The sequence below is a fragment of the Suncus etruscus genome, chromosome 5, assembly GCF_024139225.1.
Source record: "Suncus etruscus isolate mSunEtr1 chromosome 5, mSunEtr1.pri.cur, whole genome shotgun sequence".
NCBI lineage: Eukaryota > Metazoa > Chordata > Mammalia > Eulipotyphla > Soricidae > Suncus > Suncus etruscus.
The window spans coordinates 145,429,374-145,451,519 of NC_064852.1; the positions used below are offsets into that span (position 1 = coordinate 145,429,374).

The following is a 22,146-nucleotide window of genomic DNA, read 5'->3' on the forward strand; positions in this document are numbered from 1 at the left end:
ATAGTGATAAGGTTTAAGTTTAGAGGGAGACAGATGTGAACATACTAGAGTAGGAGTATTAGAAACTGTAGATGCATCTTACAACCTAATAGGAATGGAGTTAAGTGTGGGAAACAGTATCAGGGAAACCTAATATAGTGGAGGACTAGTAGGAACTGGATTTCCCTGACCCCAAACATCGGCAGACAGCCCACTCATGTCTTCAGTGCACCTACCTTTTTAACAGCTCATTATAATATAATTGCCATTGTTTTGCCCCTCAACATCCTTCCTGGGTCTTTCTGTTTGCATTTTGACTATTCACATGTAAATGAGCAATATAGTATATAATTATATAAATTAGCAGATATCAATAATTTACTTCAGGTCCACCTAAGTTCTCTTCCTCAATGTGATAAAAAACCACCTAATTCAAGCTTTAGCCATTGTATAAAAGTATAATTGCTTGGGTATATTAGAATTAGCAACAATTTGCATAATCTATCCACTCCTATTCTTTGGAGTACCATGTTAAATAAGCTAGCTTGATTTACTAATCTGAAACTTGCATATGTGTATGCTTTTCAGTTCTTGGCTGATCAAACCAGAACAGAGGACTTTCACTCACATTGCTGGGCCATATCTCTGACATATAATAGAAGACACTACACATTTTTCTTTAATTTCATAGGTTTTAGAGTAAAAGATGTAAAAATTATTTTGAATTCCTAATCTCCCCTAATTCTTAGAAAAGAACTATGATAAATATAGCAAAACTTTTTTTATTTAAGGTTATAAAAACACAAGCATAATCATCTTAGCTCATATAGAGCATAAAAGCCTAAGAAGTATGTGACTCTAATTTCCTCTTTTAGTTTGGATTTAAATCTCCCTATTTATGGTAGAAGGTTTTTATTGCTAGAAAGCTTTGACCTTGCCTGGAATAAAGGCCAGTTCTTTTTTTTTTTCTTGGATAGAGTTAAGATCAAGTCATCTAATCAATAAATGCAGCAAGCATAATAATTGTAGAAAGGATCTGGTCTGCAGGAAGAACAGTTCCAGATAACCAAACCACACAATATTGGCAAATTAATTTTTAGGTGTTTTTATGTCTAAAATCTTTCTGAAACTAGCTGCCTATTTTCTTTGATTTTCAACAATTAATCATAAGTTTTTGTATTCTTTCTGACTATAAGTAATATGGTTTACTTTGCTTCATTAGTGAATCCATGTTTTTAAATCCATGAAGTATAATTTTGCTTTTTCAAAACTGAGTGATGGCAATTTTATTAATAAGAAAAGGACCATCATAGCATTACAGATAAATTTCTTGAACTTCCAAATATGTTGGCTATGTATATCCCATGTTATCCATGACAAATTTTAAGTAATGTTATTACTTATTATGTTTAACATACTATAATTCATCATACATATATTACATATTACAAGGTACATTAAATACATATACAAGATAACTACATATTATGTTTATGTACAATATATCTGAATTTAGAGGAATTACAAAGCATCTATATGTCAGCCACTATTATAAATACTCTATTTACATGAATTAATTTAATACTTGTAAGAGATCTGAAAGAGAAATTTGAGGTGGATTTTTAATATCATAATTAACCCTAAATCTATGGTTCCAAGCAATATACCATTCAGTTCTCTTGTGTCTGTCTTTCATAAATAGCAGCTACTATCATCTGTTATTATCTATGTATTAAAAATCATGAAACTTATACTCAATTTGAACTTGTCTGCATCTCAGATTGAAATGCAAACGACCTTACTAGATAATTCTACACATGTAGCTCTCATTTTCTCTTGAGACTTATGACATGTTTATTGTTCATCAAAATTATGAAATTTTGCACTCTTATGGCCGTTTTACCTAAATAACAATGATAAAAAATTAAAAATAAATTGAAATTAATGAAAAAATAAGATACTTAATGCTTCAAATACTTTCTCCAAAATAATAGATGAATATAAAAATAAATATGAATTAATCAGTCAAGGTGCTATAAAATTTACATAATAAACAGCTGAAAATATTAGTTATTCTCAACAGATTTTCTTGACATTTTCACCTTTACTTAAATATCATCACTAAGGTTCTATATTGACCATTTATATCAAATCACTGCCATGCATTCTTTAAAGTGTTCCATCAGGTCTATTTTCTTCTTTTTTGTGTTTCAATTTTTTTGGCCACACTCGGTGACATTCAGGGGTTACTCCTGGTTATTCGCTCAGAAATCGCTCCTGGCTTGGGGACTATATGGGACACTGGGGGAACTACTGCTGTCTGTCCTAGGCTAGTGTAGGCAAGGCACATGCCTAACTGCTTGTGCCACTGCTCCGGCCCCTCCATCAGATTTATTTTCAATAGAAATCCTGCTCCCTTCCCTAAATGTCACTAGTGACCCCTTTATTTTAAATATATTTGTATTTTCTTGGATTCTATTTTTTTTATTTGTCTGAAATATTTTGTTAAGTAGATCACTTTTAACTAAAAATCTAGTCCCAGTTTTAATTATATTCCATTTATTATGTATTCCTATTTTGTATCTTCACATGTTAAAAATTGAATCTCTATTCAACAAATATGCATTTAGTACCTACTCGATATTAGGTGCTGCTTGAGACTCTGAGATGGTAGCAATGAATTGTCTGCTAACCTAAAGTTTATTGATGTCTTGTTCATCAGTTTCTTTGTTTTTATATAAACATGGATAACTATCTCCCTACCACCACATAACTTCTCTTTTATTTTAAGTTAAAACTTCTTTAAATAATTTATCTTTATTCTATCAGCTTCTGATTCAAACATATCACTCATTATGTAGTTTTACATTAGATAGATAGAGGGTAAAAAAAATCTGGATATAGTATTTATTATTAATAATAACTATTATAAATTACTGAATATTTAATCTGTAAAATGCACATATTAATTACATCTTTATTATAGGTTTGTTATGGAATTAAAAGAAACATGCTGTATTTAAGTTATCTGATATTCATGAGCATACTAATATTCATCCATTTCTTCTTTAGTTCTTCATTTTCATTGATCTCCTTCTCTTTGGTCTACTTTCAGTAGATCATCTCTAATCAACGATCCTTCCTTTTAAATGACTGTCCTACCTCAAAGTCAAGAAGTTCTTTTTTTCCCCTTATCTCTCTTTAAGTTCCTGTTTCAATTAATGTGTCTAATTCTTCAAGATAGTTGGAAATTGCACACACCAATACTTCCTTACTCCAACAGGACAATTATTGTTGAAATTTTTAGGTATTTTGAGAATATGATTCATATTTTATTATTCCAATACTCTCAGCTGTAACACAGAACCATCACTCCCAAACATTTGTTGAGTGTAAATTAAATGAATTAGAATTAAAGAGGACAAAACACTTAGCTAAAGATTGTATTGAGGACAAAGAGTAGGAACCAGAGCTAAGGGATTATTAGAGAGGGAACTGAAGGACAGTGAGTAACATTTCAAATTTACTATCTTGGAGGTGAGTCAAATTCAGTATGATGAAGACATACTGATGGGTAGCTGTTGTCAGATTACAGGGAGAACCCTGGGAGAGCACTTGGCCTATTGAATATACTCTTAAATAGGCAAATGTCTCTTAGTTCCTTTCATGATAAGGAAACATTTGGACATCTGTATCCTTTGAATGACAGTCTTAGCCTTTGTTTTCATATCCTTGAGCTCCAAATTGAATGCCTCTGGGAAAATGCTTGAACTTTTTCTTTTAATCAGAGCTTAAACTCTATGTCTATACAGTCTGCCTGCTGCTGTTGTTACATTTCATCTACACCTTCATCCAAACTCCAGAAAGCTTAGTAGTCAATTGTTGGGGGAATGGTGTTTCCCATAGCTGGACCCTTGGATAATCAAGCTGCCACATTCATGCTACATCAACTATAGTGATTGTGCTCCAAAGATAATCCCATTACAGATATGTTTCTCTTTTGAGTGGACTCTGGGGGAAACCAATCTATTCCTAAATAAATACTATTGTATTTAGAGTAATTGGAATAAGCATGATTCTCTGAAAATTTGGATAGCATTTCCACATGGGAAAGAAATGCTTGTCATAGTCAAAAGAAATATAGTATGTCATATTTTCCTCTTATTGTTCATGACAAAAATTCAAGCAAATAATGTGCTCTCCATATGCTGGATTAAATTTTGTCTCAAATGTAATACTAAGCTATCAAGATTAATTATTATAGTATGTAAAATGGTAATTAATATTTAATAAAATATGTAATAAATGCAACTTTAATACAATTATTTCCCCCAAATATTTGTATATTACCATTTCAGTGAATTTAAAATAAAAAACTTCAAATCTTGTGCTTTGGGAATAAAATATTCTATAATTTTGAAAATTTAGGTATATCCAAAAATGAATTATACATACTTATTAAAGACAAAGCATTAAATTTTATAGTTTTATTTAGAAAATCTTAAATGGTTGATTTAATTTAGTTAAGTAATATATGTATGAACGATGGAATTTAGTTGGAACTAATTAATTTAGGAAATAAGCAATAAGATATCTAGGTTAACACATTTGTGTATAGTAATTTTTATTCTATTTTTGTTTAGTTGGCCTTTTTGTATTTTATATTTTTTTGTGTGTTGTTGGTGAGTTTTCTTTTGGGTTTTGTGCCATAAATGGTGGTGCTTAGGGATTCCTCTTCACAGGGCTCAAATATCATATGATATATTGGGAACTGAACTTGGGTCAGCAAGATTTGGGTGTGCAATTTGGTGTGCAGGATAAGTGTTCCACCATCTATAACTATACCCTGAACTTCTAATTTTTATTTTTTTATTTATAGGCCAATCCAACTATTTCTGTTATAAAATTCAGGTTTCTAAAAAGCAAATTTCCATTTGACTTTATTTTTTATTTTTTTTCAGGTATTTTGTAATATGGATATTAATGGAGGAGGTTGGACTGTAATACAACATCGTGAAGATGGAAGTCTGGATTTCCAAAGAGGTTGGAAAGAGTATAAAATGGTGAGCTAAAGAATTTACAAATCTTGATGCTTTATTATGAGGTTCTATTTACACTACTATGCAATAAAACCTGATATTTTAACTGTTTGCCAGTTATTTTTAAAATGGTATATTAGTGACATTATTTTCATTGAACACAAAACACTCATAAACCATTTTTAGTGTATTATTTCCATGTGTGTGCAAATAGAAAGAAAATTATTACTGAAAATCTTTGGCTCACTGATTTGGAGGAACTGGATTTATTCCTGGTTAAATGAGGAATAGGAAAGCTAGAACCCAGACAAGGCTAGATCAGGAGCTGGAACAAATTTGGTCTGCAGAGATGCTGGTTATGGTGTAAACTGCAGATTATTGCTGACCTTTCTTATGTGACTCACAAATAATTATTGGCTGTTGATGGAGAGCTTCACTAAATGGCTTGGTTGTTATTCCAGGATTGTATGAATTATTACATGCCAGATGGAATTCTTCAAGTATGAAATTGAAGCCCCAGGTCTTTTTAAGGATTATGAAATATGAATGGCAAGGTGTCATTTTCATTATATACTTTTGGTTAAGATGAATGATAGGATCAGTACAAATTTAAGGTCAAAGGGTTACCCGAGGTCTGAACTGAGAACTATATAGTTCTTTGGCATTTTCAGAATAACTGTAGGTGCCATTACCATCATCTTCATTATTATAGCTAATATTTTCAGCAGTTAATATGCACATAAATTATTATCTATTTTATATTAAATGGTAGGTATTAATTGTCACTGTTTTAAGAGATGGTAAGAAAATTGGGAGGTCAAATTTTACAGAATAATGTAGTAAATAGATGGAATAATTTTTAATCTTAAAACCATATAATCAGTAGTCACAAGAGTAACTATAAATTTTTTCTGATATAATGACAACATATAGTAATAAAAGATTTTCATAACAGAATAATCATCTATTATATATAAATTTTCTAGATCATGGTTGTCTTGAAAAATACTCCTCTCTTGAGGTATAAAAATGCTATACAAGCCTGAGTTCTTTCTTAGTATTTTTAAAATTAATGTATAACTTCAGTTGTTTGACATCATGATTTAACTGTAAGTAAATTCAGAATTGGTTGAATGACAGTAAATAAGATTTCAATAAATAAAGTGAAGTTTCTGATGTTGTCTCTGTGCTATACCATTGAAAAGCATTTGGAGTTTCTTGAAGTTGAACCTCGTGCATTTAAAAAATTATAAACTATAGATAGAAAGGTAAACTGAGGTCAGCAACAGAGAATCCTATCTTATAAAGATATGCAAACTCCTTCACTTTGAAAAAATATAAAAATAAAGAGATGGAAAGTCCTTCACTTGGAAAAAGTATAAAAACAAATAAATGTTTTTTTGGACAGTAATGTTTGTTATGACAATAAGCTTAAAAACCTAGTACTAAAAAATAAACAACAACAACAACAACAAAAAACAAACCCAGCAGTAGGATGATTAAGTTGCCTGTTTGACTTTAAGCTTATGTTATAGTAGGTTATGTAAAGACAAATACCAATAAATTCAATCTATATTCATAATAATGTTTTTTCTTTTGTATGTGTGTATTTCTTTTTTTGGCCCCATCCAGAAATGCTCAGGGCTTACTCCTGGCACTTCACTCAGGAATTACTCCTGATAGTGCTTAGGGCAGCATATAGGAGGTCAGGGTAGATCTATTTTTTTGGCCATGTGCAAGGCAATCAATGTAGCTACCCACTGTACTATCTCTTTGAATAGTTTTGAATGACAAAAATAATAGTTCTTTAAATGTCTTTATTTATACAATTTGATTACAAACCTATTTGTAGTTGGGATTCAGTCATATAAAGAACACAAAAATAATAGTTTTAAATGACAAAATATAATAGTTTTGAATGACAAAATATGCATAACTCACTGGTAGAAAAAGAACAAGCTTCAGTTCTTTTTCAGTATTCTTTTTTTTTTTAATTTTTATTTTGCTCATAGTGGCATACATATCTTTCACATTAGTATTTTAGGTACATATTAACATTGAATCACGGGAAAACCCACCACCAAATTTGTCCTCCCCCCTTCCCCGTTCCATTTCTGCAACCCATAACCCCCACAATCACCCCCGAGGCTGCTAGAGTAGGTGGTCCCCTCTTTGTCTAGCTTACTATCAGTGATCATACATCTGTTTGGTCCTGGTGCCCTCCATTGTTTCTCCCTCTATTTGAGAGGCTAAGCTAGATAAATCGAGTTATGTTGTTTTGTTTGAGGGAAAGAAAAGCAATAGAATGGGGTACAGATTAAGCAAAAAAAATGCTGAAAATGGGCAGAGTCCTTCTAGTGGCTATCAGCCTCAGTTTGAGAAAGGACATGAAAAAGCTAATTGAAACACCATAACAATACAAAAATAAATGTCAAATTAAATATCAGTGAGCCCTACAGCAATAAAGAGAAGCACCACACAATAGTCTCAGTTCTGAATTCAAATCATGCTGGAGTGTAAAAAGAAAGAGAAAGATAAGATGAAATAATATAGAATAAAAATGGAAACATCAACTTCAATATCTATACCCAAATAAGGACATCAAAAAACAATCAATCAATCAATAAATATATATGCAGAAAAATGATTATAGTATTCTTATAACTAATGTATAACTTTGGTTTTTCGACATCATAGTTTACTTGTAAGTAGATTCATAGTCTATCATGATTTAGCAACCTTAATTACAAGCGTTTAATTTGGGAGATGCACTTTCCCCTAATGATACAAGAAAGATGGTAGAATCTGGAAGTCATATGTAAGGGATATTTTAATTGACCAAATAAAGATATGTGACAGAAAACTCAGCTACTCAAAGTGTGATACAAGAACCAGGAACATTAACTTTAGTATAGAGTTTATTAGAAATGCAGAATCTCAAGTTTCATCCCAGAACTACTGGCTTAGAACGTGCATTTTAACATGTTTTAAAGATGGAAGTTCCATTATTAAAGAAGGACCATTTCACAAAGGCAAAATACTAACAAAAGTATATAATTATTGTGTTTTTCCAATGTGAATAAACTGTTTATTAAGTAGTGAGATACAGCTCTTTGGTGTAAACACCCCAGTAGAAGGCAAATTGCCATCTCCCATGATTGTCATGGAGATCTGGATAGGCTGAGTCTCAGGTCCCTTTTTGCTCGAGTTATCTTAAGAACATAAGACAGAAAGATGGTCTAAAGAACCTTTATAGTATGTCTGTCTTAACAGCTCAAGTCTTGACTCCATTTACAAATCATTTTATCTGTATTTAAACTTTCTCAGTTATTGAGTAGACAAATATTGGTATCTCACCTGCTTTTTGGGAATTGCTTTGGATTAAATGTGATGGCCTAAGTGAGAGCCAGAAGTAAGCTCTTGAGTATTGCTAGGTAGGGGCTCAAACCAAAGAGAAGGAAGGAAGGAAGGAAGGAAAGAAGGAAGGAAGGAAGGAAGGAAGGAAGGAAGGAAGGAAGGAAGGAAGGAAGGAAGGAAGGAAGGAAGGAAGGGAGGGAGGGAGGGAGGAAGGAAGGAAGGAAGGAAGGAAGGAAGGAAGGAAGGAAGGAAGGAAGGAAGGAAGAAAAGAAGGAAGGAAGGAAGGAAGGAAGGGAGGGAGGAAGGAAGGAAGGAAGGAAGGAAGGAAGAAAAGAAAAGAAGGAAGGAAGGAAGGAAGGAAGGAAGAAAAGAAGGAAGGAAGGAAGGAAGGAAGGGGAAGGAAGGGAGGGAGGGAAAGGAAGGGAGGGAGGAAGGGAGGGAGGGAGAAAGGAAGGAAGGAAGGGAGGGAGGGAGGAAGGAAGGAAGGAAGGAAGAAAGGAAGGGAGAAAGGGAGGAAGGAAGGGAGGGAGGAAGGCAGGGAGGAAGGAAGGAAGGAAGTGAGGGAGGGAGGAAGGAAGGAAGGAAGGAAGGAAGGGAGGGAGGAAGGCAGGGAGGAAGGAAGGAAGGAAAGAAGGAAGTAAGTGAGGGAGAGAGGAAGGAAAGAAAGGAGAGAGGAAGGAAAGAAGAGAGGGAGGAAGGCAGGGAGGAAGAAAGGGAGGGAGGAAGGGAGAAAAAGTAAAAACACTACAGTAAACTTTCAGTAAACAGTAGTTATTATTGTTCAAGATTAAAATATCAAATACTTTAAAAATTTATATTTAATTTTGACAAAATATAATTTTGAACTACCTTACTGCTGATTATTAATTTTTTCACTAAAATTGAATGAGAAGAGACCATCTAGCTAGATGGAAAAGTTTAAAAAATGTAAAATGTGGAGAGATAGCATGGAGGTAAGGCATTTGCGGTGCATGCAGAAGGACGGCAGTTGGACTCCTGGCATCCCATATGCCCCCCCCCCCAAGCCTGTCAGGAGCGATTTCTGAGCATAGAGCCAGAGTAAGCCCTGAGCGCTGCTGGGTGTGACCCAAAAACCAAAAAAATGTAAAATGCATTATTTTTTAATGTTAGTGATAATAGAAAATTAATATAAAGTTGTCACCATGGTGACTTTCCAATATGGTGAATTATTTATTAGGTGTAAGCACATACTGTCTTGGCAAAATAGACATGCTAAGAGACTGACTTATGAAGTATAATGTTGTTTCATGTCTTAGAAGAATTTGGAAAATATATATAAATTAAGAATATTTTCTCTCACTATGAGAATGCGATCAAAATGTTTCTTCCATCAAAATTTCTATGAATTTACCATTCTTCCGTCTTTAATTCTATATGCCAAGAAAATTAAATAAGCTCAGAAATTGCAGCACAGTTTGGCGAATGAAGGCTGCTTTGTTTTAATTAAAGGAATTCATCATATATTCCAGCGTATCTTGTATTCACCAAAACACATGGTAGAATGTATTTCAGTTGTTTCCTTCTGAGTATTTCTTTCACCTAAAGACAAAATAACTTGACTCCTCAAAGAATGGATGTGCTCTCATTATGCCTGTTCTTATCAATCACACCCTCTTCTACTCCTTGCATCAAAAGATTTGACTGCTAGGGTGCACATCCTCTGGGAAAACAATAACTTCTTGGCGTGCACCATTTCCTCCTCAATCTTCACTAATCTATCACATCCACTAAGATGCTTCACTTTTCTCTCCAGCACTGAGTGTAGAAATAAAATATCATCCCTCCTTCCTTTCTGCCCTTGGACTAAGGGCTGCTTGATGCCTCATAAGACAAAGTATTAACTAACATTTTCAGAACAAAATATTAAAATGACAGTACCCATTCTATATTAGAATGGTTTTCAACCCTGTCACAACAAGGAAGTTTGATTATTAAATTTGCTCAAAATCTACAAATGTCTTTTACCTGAGCTTTTTTTTTGTTTCATGTAACACCCCACCCCACCCACACCTTGGAGGAGATTCCGCAAAATCTGGTTTATGGATTTGTAAAGATGCTTGCCAAGAGGGAAGTCTGGAATGGGCGTTTTTTAATGAGGTACTTTGGGAGCTCTATTAACTCCTTCAAGCCATGAGAATGCCATTTAGTGACTTCCAGCAATAACACTTATCAGCAATACTTTTTCATATAAAGCTCAACCAAGTCAGGAGTTCAAAATAGCTCTCTAGTGGCCTGACTTTAAAGAAGGTTTTGACTATTACCCTGGAGACAATATGGCTTTGCATTGAAGACAACTACCCCATAAACAGAGCTTCCTACAGACATATATATGGTTGTGTCTGAGGACCATACCTTCTAGGGATTCTTTGTTCCTGGAACCCATTTAAGAGCACATTTTCAACTGTATTTTAATATCTTTATGTCTATCTTTAAATGATGCAATGGACCATTCTTTGATCTTTCTTATACAGTGTGAGTTAGAAAGACACACATTTTAATTGCTTTAAAACACCTTTGGAAAGTCACAACTCAGACACAGTCTTTTCTAATATGTTTTCTTTAATCATTTGTGTGAACCGAGATGAAACCCATAGGGTATACGAACTGTGTCTGGTTCCAATTGTGTTTCAGCTATAAAAAGTCAACACTTCCTATGAACTTTATCAGAGAAAATAAATAAAGTATAAAAGACAATTATTTTATTAACTTGGAAAAACACAAACTCACTTAAACATTTCTGCAGGTTTTAGAAAAAAAGGAAGAGAAAAACTAATGAAAATCAGTCTTTCCTCTTCATGCATTTTTCTGAGGAAAAAAATGTGATTAAGGCCAATGTTTATCTCAGCATTGGTTTAGGTTGAATTCCAGAATATTCCTAACCTTTCACTAGAAAACTAAAGAAGAAATAAAATTAGTTGTCCATATTTATTATAATATTTATATATAATAAACATTTTATCTATAGTAGCCAAATATTCCATGAGAGTGATTGTGTCCAATTGCAACTTTTATGAAAAGATATGGCATAGCATCCTTAGATTTTATTTAAAAGTATTTTACACTATTATTTATCCAAAGAAATTTGCTGCTTTTTAGGTGTGGCAAAAGTTTTAGCTTTGAATTTAATTTACATTTTTATTTTATTTTTGTGATAATTTGGACTATTTGAAGGAAAACATAAACTTGCGAAATGCTATTGTGTAAAGCCAACTTTGGGGATGTATGTTGATAATATTATTTCAACCATGATACAGAACTTGTTGAGGACAATCCCATAATATATTATTAAAACTTATCTCCTTATCTAGAGTTCCATAGATATATGGGGAAGTTTTCTGCCTGTTGTTTATTTTTTGAGAAATATATTCAGATAAATTGATCTTGTTACTACATTATTTTTTGCTGTTTTGAAATAGCTGTTCCATGCCTGATTATACAGTTATCCATGTTTGGTTTATTATCAGTCTCACCTGTGGAATCTCTTAACCTACCACAAAGTCAGAAATTTATGTGTAAACCGATTTTAAAAGTTCTACGGCTGTTTCTGATGGGCACTCCTGCTTAAATGTAGCTACCAGAATCATCATTAGCATGGTTTAAAAATCTCAAAAATTATATCTTTTGTAAATTCTCTTAGAAGAGAGGTTATTGAAAGTAGGACCACAAGAGAATGGAAGGAGTTATTATGTTTAGTGTTAGGAAACAAATAAAAATAAGAAGATAATATGTGACTTGGTTTATGTCATAGAATAGCCCTGCTTCCAACCAGCTGGTTTTCATTCTTATTTAATAATTAACATCTTGGATGAAAATGACAGTACTCATTTGTATAAGCCAACACTCAACTTGTCATAAAAATACATTGCTTCCTCACATCTGAGTGCCTTATAAGTAATGGCTTCAGTATCCCATCCTTATTAATTTTCAGAGTAAGACAAGAATCACATATTATTTTTGTTCCCAATCTCATCTGAAGGAAACTCACACTGCTTGCCCTCAAATAGGTCAGAGTTTCATGGAAAAGAGTCAGCAAAAAATTTCACTCTATATTGTAATAGATCCTCTAATTATAATCACAACTAGATTTTTTGTTAATTGTGTCAGTACTGAGATAAATGCTTTCGCTATAAGTCTCCTATTTCTTTTTCTCATCACTATATATGGGAACATTTTTTATCCTTATTTACCAGATGAGGATATTTGGGATTCAGAAATCATATAGAAGATACCTTAGCCAGTGTATGGCAGAGCAAAGTTCCACTTTGAAGCTGAATAAGAAATTCTTCAATCCTAGTCGAACTTCTGTGCCTATGATCTATGTTCTGCCTAATAAAGTATCCAATAAGCACTTTACTAATGTGGGAACCCATGTCCCTGTCTTTCACTTATTTCCCATCATTAAGTAACAGTCCTTGTTTCTGCATCACTGCACAAAGTTAGCTATTCGAAGTTTTCCTCTCCACAGTGTTTTTCTACAGCAGGGTTTGAGTTTTTCCCATAAGGCACATGAAGTAAAATTTTAGTTTCAAATTTGTTTTGTTTCTAAGAACTTTTTGTTTGTTTGTTTGTTTGTTGTCCACTGTTTCTTGCTCTATAATTCAGTGAGAAACAGACAAGTGTTCAGGACTGGGTGTTAATCTCTTCTTAGAGGAGCTACATGTCTGCATGCCAAGATGGGATTGGGGGGCTTTTATAGGAATGACATTAAAGCACTTCTATTTCTGAAGCTTGGTAGAGATCACTGCACTTTTCCCTGGGGAAGCTGGAGAGTTTTATTCATGCAAAGCTTTCAACAGCATGGAAATATGTGACCTAAAACTTAACACTTCATCATTCCCAGCCTCCTTATTCACATTTAGTATAATTGCTGAGTCCCTTCTCACTGCTCAGAAGAGGGAACCATCAAGTGGCTATGGGGAGAGTTTTGACATGTCTGAATTAAGAAGAAATGTAAGGAAAATTCCCAACAGTCTGCATTTCCTTCCCAGTGGCTGCCGCAATTAAGAATGTGCTAATTCTTTGACTTTCTCTTCTCTATACCTTTCTGCTTATTGCTCAAAGAAGATAAGCTTTGCGTTTTTCACTGGTATGTAGCATCGAATGCTAAAGAGCTTGTACATAAAACAATTGCTATGAGAATCTGTAAAAAGCTTAGGACATCCTACATTGTACTCCTGGGTTCTGCATTTGTGGACTTTTTTGCAAAATGTAATTTGACAATCTTAAGTATAGAGAAAAAAAGAACCACTTTGCTGTAAATTAAGCAGATAGTTTTCAAAGCTGTATTTAATCCACACTCTTATTAGCTAAATAACTTGGTTAAGAGTGTTCAGTCAATACAAAAAAAAAATCTAAGTGAAATTTAGTGCATTAGTTCTAAAAGTATGTCTGTATTCATTAATATGTTTCTTTTACTTTAAAGATAAAAAGATATTTGTTATGTTTATCTTTAAAGATAAAAAGATGTTTATATGCCCACATTTTTAATGTCGAGAGCCAAACCCAGTGGGCCTTTTTTAAACTTTGTATAATGGAATGCATCAAAATTCTAATTTTCACTAATTTTAATCAATGAAATACATACTAAACAATTTAAGGCATGCAAGTTTAAAATCCTCCAACTTTCTTTTAACTCTTTTTTTTTTTATTTAAACATCTTGATTACAAATATGATTGTGCCAGTGGTGAGCTGAGAGTAACCCCAGCTTAGGAAACAGGGTTGTCCTACATGTGGATGACTCTGTGCCGAGAGCATGGGAACATGCGGAAAAAGAAAAAAAAAAAAACAAAAAAAACAAATATGATTGTGATTAGGTTTCAGTCATGTAAAGAATAGTCCCCTTCGCCAGTGCAACATTCCCACCACCAATATCTCAAATCTCCCTCCATCCCACTCCACCCCCACCTGTACTCTAGACAGGCTTTCCAGTTCCCTCATTCATTCACATGGTTATGGTAGTTCTCAGTGTAGTTATTTCTATAACTGCACTCACCGCTCTACTCCACCTTCGTTATTGCAGCAGCACATAATTCAAGAGCATTTTTCCATTTCCATTGCTTTCACTCTGCAAACCTTTATGTTCAAATCACGTCCGATATTATAGTTATTTCACCATTTAACTCATTTATGTCAGATTGTAAATCTTGTAACTATGATAACATAACTGGAGAAAAACAAGTTTGGGACCAAACAGAACTGGTCTTTAGTAACTAACTCAATTGGCAGAGATAGCTATAATTTTGTCTGTTATTCTAATGTTTTTACAACACTCTGGATATCACTATATTTTAAAAGGGGATTGGAGAAAACTGACTCATGTGCTAACTTGGTTAAAGACAAAAGCATTAAGAATACTTTACTGTCTTAAAATTCCATAAAATTGATTTATTGTTAAATTGAGAAGGAAACAAAGGTTCACTGTCATCTGTGCTGAATAAAATGAGAATTTCTGTGATTTGCTAACACTTCTCTAATTCTTTATCTTACTATAAATTAGTATAATAAATACTTTATGTAACCGATGTTTACTTCTAAAACATCAGAATATAGTCTATTAGTTCCAATATTGAAATACATGAAACTAAATGGGATGCCTTTCAGATACAAGTTTGTGGTTCTCAATACATTGATTCAATTTGGAAACAGGCATATTTTAATGATGGTTCCAATTTTAATTCAATTGGGCAATTAAAAATTTTTTTTCTATAATTTTTGTTTTGTTTTTATTTTTCTATTTTTGGTCACACCCATCAGAGATCAGGCATTACTCCTGGTTCTGTTTTGATAAATCATTCCTGGCCAACTTGGGGCCAATGTGGGGAGCCAGGAATCAAACTTTAGTTGGCCATAAGCAAGGCAAGTGCCCTACCTACTGTGATATAGCCCTCTTTCCTACAATTCTTTAATCTGTGTTTTAAGATTACTTCTCTGAACACCACAGAAAAGTCCTCAAATATCTTGTTTTCTTCCTTTCATCGCCAATTTATTTTTTTATTTGTTCCTTTGCTCCTTCCTTCCTCCCTCCCTTCCTTAATTCTTTTCTTCCTCCCTCCCTCACTTCGTACCTTCATTCCTTTTGTCTTTTCTCCTTCCTTCTTTCCTTTTATCCTTCCTTCCCTCCTTCCTTCTCCTTCCCTCCCTTTCACCTCCCTCCCTATTTTCCTTCATTCTCCCTCCCTCCCTTTTTCCTTCATCCTCTCTCCCACCCTTCCTCCTTTTCTCTTCCCATTATTCCTTCCTCCCTCCCTTCCTCATTCCCTCCCTCCCTCCCTCCCTCATTCCTTCCTTCCCTCCCACCCTCCCTCCTTTCCTTCCTTCCTTCCTTCCTTCCTTCCTTCCTTCCTTCCTTCCTTCCTTCCTTCCTTCCTTCCTTCCTTCCTCCCTCCCTCCCTCCCTCCCTCCCTCCCTCCCTCCCTCCCTCCCTCCCTCCTTCCTTCCTTCCTTCCTTCCTTCCTTCCTTCCTTCCTTCCTTCCTTCCTTCCTTCCTTCCTTCCTTCCTTCCTTCCTTCCTTCCTTCCGTCCTCCTTCCTTTTCGCTTTCTTTTTTCTTCAAACTTTAGTAAAGCACTTAAAGTACCCATTGTATACTAACATGACACTGCTCCTTAAGAATTCTCAAATACATAAATTTCTTTCCTCATGGAGCACACAGTATGTTTAATCAGACAAATGTGTGAACTGATTTTTTTATTGAATTTTAATCATTACCTTGAAATAATTTCTACAACTGTGAAGACACAAATTCTGGAGCATTCGTGGTATTTTAAGGCTCTTTATTGTTTTCTCACTAACGTCAATATTAAGGAAGCTACTTTTTCTCCACAAAAAATAATTTTTGAATACTTAAGAACCAGGATTAAAATTGCTCTAAAGAGAATAAGAGGGCCAGGTTGAGATTCAGGTACAGAGGTTCATTTACTAATCTTTATTTATAAAACCTTCTTTCTCAAAAATCTAAATCCATGCCAAAGATATCTTTTCTATTATATTTATAAATGTACTAATTTTTAAAAATCAACAATGTTAAAGAATTTTTAAAAGTTAAGGACCTCTTTATGCACTAACTGAAATATAATGTAACTACAAAATAGTAAATATAGGAGTATCAATAATAATAATATGTGAAATAGAGAGTACAGTCCAATTAATTGTTATTCTGATGTTCATTTAAAATTTAAATATGTTTTAAAATCTGTTTTTTAGCAAAACCACGTAACTTAAACTAGCTAGTCCTGCCTCTCAGTTAGAGGGGGAAATAAGGGAGGCACCAAGACAAAACAGGTGCAAGACTACTAAGTAGTAGGCTAGGTACAGAGGGGACCACATAGTCTAGCAGCCCTGGGGGTGGGGGAAGAGGATATGGGAGGTAGGACGAAAACGGAGGTGTAGAGAGGACAATTAGGTGATGGGAATCCCCCCTGATTTTATGTAAATATGTACCTAAAATATTATTGTCAACAATATGTAAGCCACTATGATCAAAATAAAAATTATATTAAAAATTTAGTTTTTAGTATTTTAGAAAATATTTTAAAAGCAAACTCTGAAATGCTTACTTACTGTGAGCTTCTTAACAAGATTTAATGCAAAAACAGCATGTCTATACAGATATAATTGTGTAATTTTATTAAAGAAGCATTAGAAGTCTGCCTCATGGAGGTAAATAGACCATTACTGAGTCAATGATCAAGAAAATAAAGTGTGAGATATGAAAGGAAAGAGTATCTACCTTTAATGGGTGGCATATGATGATTTAGAATGCTGAACATGGAAAGAACTTCTCTGAAGTAACAACTACATCTCATATTTTTATAGGGGTTTGGGAATCCCTCCGGTGAATATTGGCTGGGGAATGAGTTTATTTTTGCCATAACCAGTCAGAGGCAGTACACACTAAGAATTGAGCTAATGGACTGGGAAGGAAACAGAGCCTACTCACAATACGACAGATTCAACATAGAAAATGAAAAGCAAAAGTACAGGTAAGTCCAGCTTTCATATAGCGCTTTTCTGCTTTAAACCCAAAACTACATAAGTTTTACCATAGAAAACATGGCTCAAATCTCAGAGTGTGGCAAATTAAACCAAGCACAATTTTATTGTTTCTAATTATTTCAACATTATTTCTAATGTTGGTATTGTTAGTAAGGTCTAGTAAATTTATTTTTGTAAAACTGATGGCAAGTATTTGGCTCAAAATCAGTGTCTTGAATTAATACTCTCATAAGATTTTCTACTTTGTTTTTTATGTATCTATTTTAAACTTTACTTTCATGTCTTAAACATAAATTTATTTTAAATTATTATTTGATTTTTATTGAAGTAACATTGGTTTATAAGAATGTCAATGGGTAGGAGGCCAGAGCATTAGTACAACTGGTAAAGTACTTGCATTGCACTCAGTCATCCCAAGTTTGATCCCCAACTATTCATTTTATGTGGTCCTCAAGCACAGCCAGGAGTAATTCCTGAGTGCAGAACCAGAAGTAACCCCTGAGCATTCCCATGTATGACTCCCAAACAACAAACAAGCAAAATGTTATCTTTTAGTAGGACAATTTTGTCACATCATGCCCTCACCAAAGTGCCAATATGTCTCCACAACTGTTCATAGGACCCTTTCTGTTTGCTTCTCCAGTGGTAACTTCTGCTCTGTTATAAATTTAAGAATTTGTTTTTACTGGACATCATATGTTCATTTGATTTGTTTTTTTGTAAACCACATGTTTAATTTTCTTACACCTGACTTACTTTTCAGTTAAAATGACATCTATTTCTTTCTATTTTGCATCAAAATAAAAGATTTCATTATTCCTTACATATAAATATTATCATTTGTATACATACGTACATATTCATATATATGTATAACACAAAATTTTCTTTATCCACTTATCTATTTTTGGACATTTAGTTGTTTCCAGATCTAAGCTATTGAAATAGCACTCAATGAACAGAAGTATGAAATGCCTTTTATAATGAGTCAGGGTTTTTGTTATTGTCGTTGGGAAAAATAGGAGTGGAATCAGAGTCAGATTTCTAAATAAAATGTATCATTGAACATATTTTAAAATATGATCTGGTTTTGTTTTTAATTTTGAGAAATAAATCTATTATATTCTATAGACCAAACCAGTTTACCTTTCCAGCAACAGTAAAGTTCCTATTTCTCTATTCTTTCTACTAGCTCTTGTTTTAACCTATATATATATGTATATATGTTTAAATATAATATATATTGTTTTTAACCTATATATACATATGTGCAGATATATCATCAGTAGTGTAAATGTATATGTGAATTTTTATTTTGGTTTTTATTTATTTGATAATAAATGATACTAGTATTTTCCAGGTGCATATTGGTTACCTGTGTACATTCTTAGAGAAATATCTATATTTTTATGTCATTTACAAAGAGATCCCATTTTCTTCTTTTTCAATTTGAATCCTTTTATTTTTTTTTCTGGTCTAATTGTTATGCATAGGGCTTCCAATATTCAGGTGAGTAATGGTAGTGAGAGTGGAGATCCTTTTCTTGTGCCAAATCTTAGCGGAAAGCTTTTAGTTTTTCACTATTATGTATGATATTTGTTGTAAATTATTATATATATTTGTGGATTTATATTATATGTACAATATTTAAGCAAGTTTTTCCTAACTCCATTTTGCTGAGAGGTTTCTTTTCCTATGTAAAAAAATGTCAAAATCTTTTTCTATATCTACTGAGATGAACATAAAACTTTTAATCTTTGTTATTGTTATTTTTCCTATCCATGAATTGCTGTGCATATTTTTAAATACCACTTGAATGTCTGGAATAAATCTCATTTGATCCTCCTGTATAATATTTTAAATATAGAATTTAATTTAGTGAAACTTTACTGTTTACTTCTGCACTTTGTATAATCAGGGAAATTTGTTTACCAACTTCTTTTTCAATGTTTACTCTGTTGCAATTGGTTTCTGGCTAATGTTGACCTTATGGAATTGCTTATGAGAATTCTGTTTCTTCAGTATTTTTGTAAGGTTTACAAAGAGTAATTACAAAGGTAATTATTTGTCTTTGAAAGTTTGATATAATTTACTCATAAAGCCTCAGATGTGGGCTTCTGTTTTATAGGAATTACTATTTTAATTTTATTTGTGAGTGGCATGGTTAGGTTTTCTCTTTTATCCATATTCATTCATACGAGGTTAAATAATGTAAAAATTGGTCATTTTTCTAGACTCTCCAATTTTGGGTGTTTTTTTTTGTTTGTTTGTATTGTGAATTGAGGGACAAAAAATAGATTCTCCAATTTAATGGCATGGAGTTTTCCATAATAGTCATATAATCTTTTCATCTGTGTAGTCTTGTTATCTGTTTTAAATCCCCTTCATTTATGATTATATTTTTTTTTCATATTAAAAACTTTAATGTGATTAAATGCATTTAACATAAAATCTTCGCACTTGAATTTCTGTTACTGTTAGATTAACCCCATTGAAAATTTTCAAATCCTTGTAATTTAAAATTTTTTGCACAACTTTTACAAAATGCAATTTATTCTTTATATGTTGATTTCAGTATCTTACAAATTGATAAATAAATTCAGCATATGGGAGCATGCAATGAGATGGTGTATTCATATATTAAGTCCCAGTGTCCAATATACAAAATCAAAATAAAAGCATTTATTACTATTATCATTGTAGGTTTATTGTAGACATAGAAACTATTATTTATTGATATTTATTGATTTATATTTCTTTGCAATTTTATTAATCGGCACTAAACTTGTAGTTGCTAAAATTCAATATATTCTATCATTGAAATATGTATTTGGAAGACTAAAAATATGAAAATACTTGATTTTGTTTAATATCTTTATATAAGACTTCAAATTTATATTTTAACAATTGTATACTTTAAAGCACTATTACATCTCAAAGAAAATTTTAATCATAGAGTGTTTATATAATAATATTTATGTATTCCAACAAATGTACTTTCTGACTCTGTAGTTTGTAATTAAGTTGTAGTTTAATTTCTAATAAAAATTATCATTAACTAATGACCATCTCTTTCCCCTAACAAATAAATATAGTGGATAGAATAAAAGTATATTGTTTATACATAAATATGTTGCATATGTTATAGTAAAATATATGGACTATATGACATATTTGAATATTATATAAACAAATTATGCAGAGTAACTTTTCTCTCCTTCAAACAAAACCATGCAACTTGAACTAGCTAGTCCTGACTCCAGTTAGAGGGGGAAATAAGGGAGGCATCAAGACCAAACAGGTGCAAGTCTACTAAGTAGTGGGTTAGATACAGAGGAGACCACATATTCTACCTGCCCTGGGGTGAGGGAAAAGGAAAAGGGAGGTAGGACAGAAACGGGGGTGTAGGGAGGACAATTTGGCGATGGGAATCCCCCTGATTTTATGTAAATATGTACCTAAAATATTATTGTCAACAATATGTAAGCCACTATGATCAAAATAAAAATTTATATTAAAAAAAAGAGTATTTTAAAGGACAATTTCACAGTATGTTACCTTATAATAATTACTCTGCATAATTTGTTTATGATTATATTTAATGGGTCTTTCTTTTTAATAGACTTCTTTCCTCATAAGTCTAACTAAAGATTGGGCAAGGGTTGTTTTTTTATTTAAGAATCAGCTCTTAGTTTCATTAATATCTTGCTATTGTCATTTTGATTTATTTTTACTAATTCATATTATTTCTTTCCTTCTTATTTTAGCTTTAATTTGTTCTCTTTCTATTCTATAAGAATTTAGTATAGTTAGATTATTTAAGCCTCTTTTTCTTTCTTTATTATGCCTAGTGCTATGTGAGGACCAGGGGTGAGGGTTCAGAGTTCAGCTAGTATGGGCAGCATTTGGCGGTTCATAGCAGCTAGTGCACAGTTGTCTAATGGAGTCACTGTTTCTGCTTCCTGAGAGTGTCAGTGATGGAAAAACTTTTCAGGCTAGGCAGCACCTAGGGATCACACACAGTCACAAGCACCCAATAGAATCTATAACACTAAACTAATCTGAGTAGTTCTGGGAGGATATGTGTTTGCCAGCACCTGTCAACAACTGTACAACTTTCTACTTATGTCTCCTTTGTGCCTATATGGTGTTCCTATTGGAGTAATATATTTATAGCATTATATTTATTTAGGGGTATAAGTTCATACATCTTCAAATCTATCTATACTAGCAAAATTTTAATAATTCTTCACCACTATCCTTGAGCTCCCCAGACCTTCAGAGCCACAGTTTTGTCACCAAATTCTACATATTATTTTTATACTATTTTGTTTGTTTGCTTTGTTTCTTTCTATTTCACATATGAATGAGTTAGTATTTGTGTGTGTTCTCACCCATCTTATTATATTTTAAAAAAACTATTTTTATTGAGCCACAGACAATATTAGGTAAGGCATAATTTTAATGAGTAATGTAAAAATCAAAAATAAATTTAAATGACAGCATTAATAAACATGGTACATCACTGTAGATATAAAATAGGCAAAATCTTATTATTTTGTTAGCACCTTTGTTTTTTTAATTAAGCATTTTTATCTGGAGGAAAAAACGCTAAGATGCAGCTTGAAATAATGCAGTATGATAAATTTTCTTATTTAATTTTATTTTTGGTGTTAACAAAACCAAATAATCAATGCTGATTTTAGTGACAATATCTCTAGTCTCCTATATCATTTAGCCTAAATTTATTATTTAA

General features: G+C 32.7%; 1 protein-coding gene and 1 non-coding gene across 2 annotated transcripts in view; both read left to right on the forward strand.

The window, feature by feature from the left end:
* Nucleotides 1-22,146, forward strand: part of ANGPT1 (angiopoietin 1) — a 272,220-nt gene that overhangs the window by 223,189 nt on the left and 26,885 nt on the right. Inside the window, exons 6-7 of the mRNA XM_049773961.1 lie at nt 4,941-5,042; nt 17,211-17,377. Of these exons, the coding sequence (XP_049629918.1) occupies nt 4,941-5,042; nt 17,211-17,377 (269 nt within the window). The remainder of the gene's footprint in view (nt 1-4,940; nt 5,043-17,210; nt 17,378-22,146) is intronic.
* LOC126009962 (small nucleolar RNA SNORA65) lies at nt 14,071-14,161 on the forward strand. The gene has a single exon (XR_007496112.1). It is a non-coding gene; the product is annotated as a small nucleolar RNA SNORA65 (small nucleolar RNA).